At 41.3% G+C, this 8,686-nt stretch overlaps 1 protein-coding gene across 1 annotated transcript in view; it reads right to left on the bottom strand.

The window, feature by feature from the left end:
- Nucleotides 1-726: 726 nt before the first annotated feature.
- The window catches only part of SHROOM2 (shroom family member 2), a 52,589-nt gene continuing 44,629 nt past the window's right edge, over nucleotides 727-8,686 (bottom strand). The window contains exons 8-9 of the mRNA XM_010023082.1: nucleotides 6,059-6,331; nucleotides 727-1,569 (exon numbers count right to left, since the gene is read on the bottom strand). Of these exons, the coding sequence (XP_010021384.1) occupies nucleotides 1,303-1,569; nucleotides 6,059-6,331 (540 nt within the window). The 3' untranslated portion in view covers nucleotides 727-1,302. The remainder of the gene's footprint in view (nucleotides 1,570-6,058; nucleotides 6,332-8,686) is intronic.

Here is an 8,686-nt window from a genome sequence, read left to right as displayed (position 1 = left end):
ATCTGAGCAACCCAGCGCAACCTATTACCGCGCTAAATCATGAGTTAGCACCTCTTTTTAGAGCTACTGGAAATCATCTGTTACAAGTCAATGGCAGTAATAGAGAACACAACCAGTGATCTGATACTGTGAACTAGCATTGTTTCATTTATCATTGTGCAATGGAAACAAACAACAAACAAACCCCACTTACGTTCACAGTTACAAAGCAGAACTGCTCCGAGCAGTGCATGGTATTTACATGGCAGAAGTGTTTATATTGCATTTGGTAGTCTGAGAAAGTGGAAAGAATGAACATTATGTAGGTCAACTTCAATATAACTTAACTGTCTATATAAAACCATCACAATTTTGAGCAATCAGAAGAAAAAGAGAAGCAGTGTCCTTAGCCTACATTTATTTTCATAAAGTGTAGTCAGTTTGGGGGAAGAAGTATGAACACATGCATAAAAAGCACAAGAAAGAGCAAGTGAGCCTTCTAAATAATTTAGATAAGAAATGTTTTGAACAAAATCAGCACAGTACTTCCAGCCTGTTTCTTAAATCAACTACAACTTGGTAAAGAAAATCACTTGCATTGCAGTTAGAAGGTGTACAAACATGTTTTGCAAAATAATGTTTACAAAAATGTGCAGCAAGGCAGCCATTAGGTGATCTGCAAGCTGGTTTAACAAGTGTTTAACTGAGACTGATTTTAAAATTATTTTCTGCAAGGGGAAAGTGCCATCCTATATACAATAGTACAAAAAAGCATCTGATGCCACAGGATCAGAGTGACACTACATTTCAGCAATCTGAATATATTAGCTATAAGATGCACGCTTCCCCTATTCAATGTGTCTTTAAAAAACAAACATAAAAAGCCACTCAATTTAGAACTTCTAAATTTGTGTGCATTCATAAATTGCTGTTGGGTTTCCCAGCAGTCTGTACAGCATCTGAACATAAAGAAAGTATACACCCTATTCTAAAAACATCGTTTGCATGCACAACTGCCACAGACTTTCAACTTACTAAGCAGAAAGGTTAAGAGTCTATCCTTTCCTGTGGAGCCTTCTGTAAGTTAAGCGATGAGAAACAGCTGTAGAGTCCAGCAGTAAAAATGTGTTCTAAAAAATTAAATACATCATCCCAAAAAAATGAAAGAGAGCATTATTGCTGTTGTGAGAGCTATCATTCTCTTGTGTACTTGTTTCTCTACTGGACACTCAGACAAGCCAAGATACTAATTTGTATCCTTGAAAGTCCCCCCCATCCCTTCCTTCTTCTCATTTTTCACATCCTTGGTCAAACTCAGTCCTCTCATTTGAGTCGTTCAGGTTGGAGGCTATCAGTCAGACACTTCAGCTGCTCTTCCCCCAGCTTGATCTTGTCCTCAAGCTCTCGCTGCTCAATGATGAGGGCTGACTTCATTTTTACAAAGTGCTCATAGTCTGCTAAGTTCTCCTCACTCAAGTAGTTTGCCAAAATGTCAAAGACAATGCGCTCTCGACGATCCAGGTTCTCCTTCAGTTCCTTTGCATCTTCGTGTTGCTGGGTCAGCAGCTTCTGCTTCTCTACCAGTGTCCGCTTAGGAGAAAAGAAAAACAGTTAAAATTTCATCAGGTTCACCAGGCTGGGACAACAGCTTCAGTGTTTAAGACTCAAGTCTGTTTTATCTGCAAAGAAAAAGACCTTCCTGAGAGGTAGAATAAGGTTGTTCCTTAAAGTTTATTCTAATAAAATGCATTCACAAACAGAAAAAACATGTAATGAATCAATGAAAGATGCACCATTAATTTCTATTGGCCTCAACCACAAGAACTTCAAAGACTACTTTACTATTTAACAGTTTAAAATAGCTATATAAAGTACAGCTGCCTTTGAGAAACATCCAAGTTCTCCAAATTAAGACTTCACTCAGCAACATCTTACATCTTCAGTACACAGCACCGAACTTCTACACTGAAACAGCTGTGCTTAGAGAACCCAGAAAGACTAATTAAGAAAGCAATTTCTTCTTACACAGCTCCTGACACTGTGGCATTTTGCTGTTCTGCTGCAATCCGCATGGCTTCTCCATGAAATGCAAAGTCGTGTGGTCTTAAGACATGAGCAAGAGCCGGGGCAAGACAACAGGAGGGAACTAAAAAAAAACATTATCTTCCCAAAAGGGCTGTAAACTTTCTGCTTTGTGCCTTGACAAGAGACGAAGTAAGAAAAAGGAGGGTTGAATGGAGATTCACACAATGGAAGAGGACAGGAGCTATATCCCATTCACACATACGCATGAGCAATAAGGTGAGGTTCATTTCACTCAGCTTCACAGGTCTATACAGTTGACAGCCACACCTGAACCACTCAGCTGCATTTCCCCAGCAGAATATGGAAAGAAACAGGAGCATTATTAATCTGACCTATTTCAGACGTCTGCCTAGAAGTGACTGCCTTTTTCCAGCAACAGAGTATGACTGGCCTACTCTGACATGAAGAATTCCTGTACAGACTTCTGAACTTAATTAAAAAGTGCCCCTAAGAGGTACCACTCCATTACTTTTAGCTTTGCTTCAGAAATGAATTTTCTTTGAGAAACTATGTCTTCAAATAAACCAGTCTGTTCAAATAACTGTGTCCCTTTTTTTCATTCGAGCTTCATGTTAAATCCCACATGCTACAATAAGCCCAAAGGATTTACAGAAAAGTGCTTCTGTAGACTGCAGAATAGTCTTTTCAAGATGGAAGTATGAGACAAATGGGGATGCAGACCAGCGAGCTTTAACAGACCTATCTGCCAGAGTTAGATAGGCTCTGCTCAGAGTTGCACACGTCCTGCCTCTTTTTCACAGACAGCGCAAAGCTCAGAGGGTGACACGCTTTCAGACTCGTGCTCTCAACGTACTTAAAACACACTGCCTAGATGAACTCAGGATGCAAGACAGCTATGGAAGACAAGTCACAGAAATCACACATTATTAGATAAACTACAGTTTAATCTTCCTTCAAGCTTATGCCAGGAAAAAAACCCCACTGCAACTTACAAGCAGAACTATCTGTGGCAGAGATAGAAGTACTCGTTTCCCAAGTTCACCGGGGGAACTAGGAGCCAAGTCCAAATTTAAAAGAATGGCTACACTGCTCTCCAGGGCAGCCCTGCCACTTGTGTGCACACTGAGCAGCAGCAGCAGAATTAGGCAGAATCTGATGAACACAGGAGGTCATGTATCCAACTGCTGGTAGCTCAGTTGTAGTGTTACCCGCATAAGCTTGGGATGAAATAGCTCTGGTTTTCAAGCCACTTGCTATTACTGTCAACAGACACAAGAACAATCAGACGTTTAGTCCTTCGTAACAATTCCTGAGATTTAAGTTGTATGGTTTCTTCTTACCAAGCCTATGGCATGACTAAGATGAACACGAGTAACCTGACAGTTTAAGGAAAGCAAACACTACTTTTATGAACTTTGAATGACAATCTTAGTACCTCTGCCCCTGCAGAGGCTTACCGAAAGCCTAAGAGAAGTGGTATGCAGAGAGGAAGAAGGTGAATTTGCTTTTACCAAATGAATTTGCTTTTATCTCAGTCAAAGATGATTGACACCAGAAAGCCTGTTTTGAAGGGTCAAGTGAAATACACTGTAGCAGGCTCGAGACACCATTCTTGAGGTGGTTCTTTGAGCAACGTGTAAATGGCTCAGCAAGCCTAAAGGCATCAATGATGTTAGATGGTTTCATCTGTCAGTCTTCAACCAAGCAGAGTGCAGAAGGGTCTTCTGCAGTTAGCATTGCTCTGAAGACCTAGTGAAACTGAGGACACCTGAAGATCTGCTGATGAAACAATCTTTGGCTCTTTCTGTTGAGGAGTTTTTTCTCTGTTTGGAACCACAGCCATATGAAGATGAATTCTCTCCATATATTTGACCTCTCAGCATCCAGTTCTTAAACTACTACCCCTGGTACTTGTCCCTAGTCTTGCAATAGCAGGTCTTGTGTGTATAGGCACCTGATCATATCTGTGGACTGCTGGGTCAGTGCTTCAGGGTTCTCAGCAAACTCTGGCTTTGACTAATAAGGAAAGTAATGAGAAGACACTGGTTGCACTGCACGGAAGGAAGGGGGCTGGTAGCTATTTCAGATGAAGCACCTTCAGAAACTGAAGCTGAAATACCTGATACTGTTACTTGTGGCTAGAGAGACCTATGACAGAGCATCTAACAGTCAGAATTAATCCAGTCATGATGATTCGCCTGCTGACAGACTGTTTGTTTAGAAAGTCTGCTGAGCTGTTGGTGGTTCCTAGAAAGTGGAAAAACTATCAGAGTGGTTTATTAGAGAGCATCAGCTAAAAATAAATAAATAAATAAATAAGATCAGTGATTAGAGATATGATCCCCAGGGACTGAGGTAATCTGTTTTGTATATATGGTACATTAGTAGTCTACCAACATCATCATGTGACCTACAAAATACCAAATGACAACCAAAATTCAAAGCCATGCACATGCAACCCTACATGCGTTGTATTTATAGTTGAATTACCTGGGGACTTGATCCATCTGTGTCCTGGGTTCAGCATCTCTGACTGACACTTTTAGATATATTTCTGATGTTACTATGGCAAGACTTTGGCGCCAGTGCATGAGATGAATGGGGATTAAAATATGTCAGGGATTCGGATTTCTGCCAGTCTAAATTTGACAGCAGAGCACACAGAGAATTCCTAACTACCCTTACTACACACCACCTACTCACCTTCTTCCTTTTCCACACCTAGCCAATAAGCTATTTTTAACACAGATTCCAAACTGCTTCCTATACGCTCACATCATCTGGTAGCTCTTTCCCCAGCTCACACTCCCATCTTTGAGCCCATTAGGCAACTGCAACCATATTTAGAAAAAAGGAGTCTGAAGAAGGATTAAATTTCTTTAAGTTTCAGAAGCTTTGATCTGCCCTCTAATAAGCTGTCAAATACCTTCCCCTCCCCTCAGTCAGAGAGGGGTCTGGACAGCCATTAAAGTATGTCTGGCAGCAGCTAGGGCCAAATAGCAAAATTACAGCTTCAGACCAGTCCCAGCACTTAACTGGTTCCTATTGGTGAAAGAACGGAGCATGCCGAAGAAACACGACGTGAATCCACAGGCCAGTGGAAGAATTCTGTTACAACACTTAGGTGGGTTGCTGCCATTTCAGTCCACATCTACAAGCCAAAAATCCCACTTCATGTTCATTTAACTGTAGAAGCTACACTCACTTGACAGATACTTGCTCCCCACCCTCTCTATTTATTTTAGCTTTTAGCTTTTAAGTTTCACACATGTCTGCATCTCTCCCTTTGGTGCATATCTGTATTGCTAGATATCTCCTGCCCAGTTGAGACCTGATTAGATTTGGAGTTAAACAAAATGGTGCCAGCAGAGGTGGAATCCAGTAGGTAAGAGCACCTTGAATGCTCCTGAAATTTTCACATCTGCTGTGATTCTTCCACATCACTACTGGGCTATTCTGCTCCGGGTGAAATGTGTTCTCTATTGAAAAATTCTTTTTGCAGTGCCTCCCTCCTGCTCCTCCCTCTTTTAAAAAGACTTGTCCTTTTGTCATTTCTTGCTCTTGTTCCTCGCTAGGCATTGTGGAGGAAGCTGTAGTATAGGACAAATATTATCCAACAACCTTACAGATTTTTGTCTGTATCCTTTATCAAGATACTTGTTGAGTATAAAGAAGCTTTCTGCCTTACAGCAAAGTGACACTCTTTTCCCCATCCTGAATTGTTACTTTTGTTTGCCTCCTTTTTATGCTCCTATCAGTAGTTCCCTTCTTTCTTTAAGCTTTCACTACAAAGTCTGTTTTCCAGTATGTTTAACCCCAAAACACCACTTTTTCTTGGCAAGCCACTTGTAGTTCTAGTATTTCAAGCAAAAGCAGCAAGGCAAAGAGAAAAGTTCTAAGAAATCTAAAGCAAACGGCTTTATGAGATTTATCTATTCTCTATCTCTCATCTTGAGCTCTCCAATTTAGATAAACAAAACCAAGAAAAGCCTCCCACAACAGGTCCACTAATATTCTTATTGGCCTTTCTCACCCGTTCTTCCGCAGAGGTATTTTCATCCAGGTTATTGAGGGCATTTTCTACCCGGGCCAGACGACCTGACAGTGACAGCAGGAGGTTGACCACTTTGTCAAGGTCGCCGATAAACATCTTGAATTTGTCGAACTCATTTGGTTTGCAGACTTCTTTCACAATGGCCTCTACCTCCTCCCCCAGTATATTGTTTGCTTGGATGTCTTCCAGAAGTGTCTCCCGTGCTTCCCTCAGCACCTGCAGCTTCCTACTAATGCTGTCAATAAGTTCTTGCTGTGGAAAATAAAGGACATGAGAATTTATTAGCACTACTGCATTCTTGCCCACTTCTGAAAGTCATGTCAGAAATCTAGCATTTTAATACATTGAAACTCCCATGTGGCTTTGACAATGACTGCACTACAAATAAAAATAAGTATATGCCTAAGGTCTATACCTCTGGATGCTTTGCTGAGCTTGAGACCTGTGATAAAGCAATTTATCTTTGTAGCACAAGATGAAGGACTCCCCCCCCTCCCCAGCAAGCATGCCTGCTGCTTCTTTGAACAGTTTCAAAGCCAGCTATGGAAGAGCATAAAGCACAGTGCATCCTTTTCTCTCTAAATACCAGGTCCATAATACCTTTCTGAAAAGCTACACTTAGAAAGATAGACCGTACCAGGAAAACAATGCTCTGTTTTCCACATAACACAGTTAAAACTAGGGCACTGTCTAGCTTTTTCTTCCTTTCTGCATCCCTCCAATAGCAGTCCTTCCGCTCTCAGAAAATCTTAGCTTTAACAGTGCATTACAACATTTCTGTAGGAAAATCGTAATCCCTGTGGCACAAAACAGAGAACAAAATCTATGTTGTCATACAAAGCAGCCCTGTGTGAAGCTGTGCAAAGTGGCTCTGTCAAAGGACCGGCTGTCACTGTCCTACCCTAGGCAAATATATCGCCTCACCTACAGTCTGCTGGGGTTTCCCATTGTGTGGGATACACATGCCCAGGCTTAGGAAAAGCATGTCAGGTGCATCACCAGCAGAGCCAGACCAGGAACCCAGATCTTCTCCCTCGATGACCTGTGTTCCACCTGTGCTGCCTGGCCACCTCCTTGCGTCTGGACAAGAGGACTTGTTTCTTCTGTGTCCATTAGCTTTCATGTGTGCACAAGGGGTGGAAGTCAGTTCAGCTAGTCATCTACTCTAACATGAGACGAAGCACACCCTAAAAATGCCTCACTCATTTAAATGTAGATGCCTATTTAGTATTCAGCTAATTTCAGGTAAGAAAAATTCCCAAAGCATTCTCTAAACATACACCTCTTAGTGCAATTTCTAAATGAAAATGACATCCTTTAAAGTAGTCATTATTTCAGTCCCCCTTCCATTTTATTTTATTTTATTTTAAATTCCTCATGCCATTCTTTAGGAACTCTGCTTTCTAAATGCAAATCTGATTACAAGCCTGCATGATTACCAAGAAACATACTGACTGCAGCTGCCACTCCCATACGCCACTTGAACAGTCACTGCCAATTTATTTTGGGAACAACAACAACTAAAAACAAAAAGTCTGCCATTTTAACAGAGAGCAACTACACCCCGAAAGTTTAACAGCCATTTTGAAAGTAGAAATTCAACACATGGATTATCCAGGGGGGTTTTCTCCCTTTTGATTTAAGACAGTGAGGCCAGGTTAATCTGGATTTGGGCTGTTAGTCTGGGTGTCCAAAAAGATTAAGGTAGTAAGCAGTTCTACAGATGCCTGCTCTACTGACTGATTAATCTGCAGGATTTGATTCCCCCTGCCCTGATCTCTCATAGCAAATGCAGTTTGATTTGGATTATGTAGGTCACAGTGCTACTCTCTCATTTCCCTCAAATGACACGCACATGCACAATACTGCTGCTTCACCACCAGAAACACAAGGGGATACTGTTGTGCTCTGTTACAGAGATTTTCACTTCAGCAGCCATTTTTCCAGTAGCATCCTTTTTAGATGTCCCCAGGCAGCTGAACCTAGCATCTAAAGGATTGATTTTGCAGGTGAGAAGGCTGTAAGTACTTGCCTCTCTAAGACTGTCATATCTATTAAAGAGCTGAGTTATGATCACTGACTGCTCCCTGCTCAGACAAAGCAGCCTTTGGATGCAGCAACTGTGGGCTCACTACATGCTTTTCCTAACCAGCAGAAAACCTGTATTACATGCAATATCTACTGAGCCACAAAAGCTCCAATCTACATCTTGAAACTGGCAGATGAATAATTTATAGCTTTGAATTCTGTACCAGTAAGCAGGAAAACAATAAAACCTCCTCTTTTTCCAGTAATTTTTGATGATCTGACTAGCAACACAGAAAGTAGCTCAGCAGAGCGCTGCTCAGGTGGTTCACTGCTTGGCATGCTTTACATAAAGCTCAGGTCACCATTTCACACGAATTCAGGCCTAAAAGCAGGACAAACTTGGTATTATTCAGTTATTTTTACACTCTTCAGGAGTTCCTGTCACTCTCCCTAAAGGCCATGAGGACTTCCTACTCAGCTGCACATGGATTTTCCTTACTAAAGACTGACTTTTGTAGTGTTTTTCAACATCTGTTCGGTATTTTATAACTGTGGTAAACCTACATTAAACTCGGTATG

The sequence above is a fragment of the Nestor notabilis genome, unplaced genomic scaffold, assembly GCF_000696875.1.
Source record: "Nestor notabilis isolate BGI_N333 unplaced genomic scaffold, ASM69687v1 scaffold2761, whole genome shotgun sequence".
Classification (NCBI taxonomy): domain Eukaryota; kingdom Metazoa; phylum Chordata; class Aves; order Psittaciformes; family Psittacidae; genus Nestor; species Nestor notabilis.
This window is presented reverse-complemented; position numbering and strand designations above follow the sequence as displayed.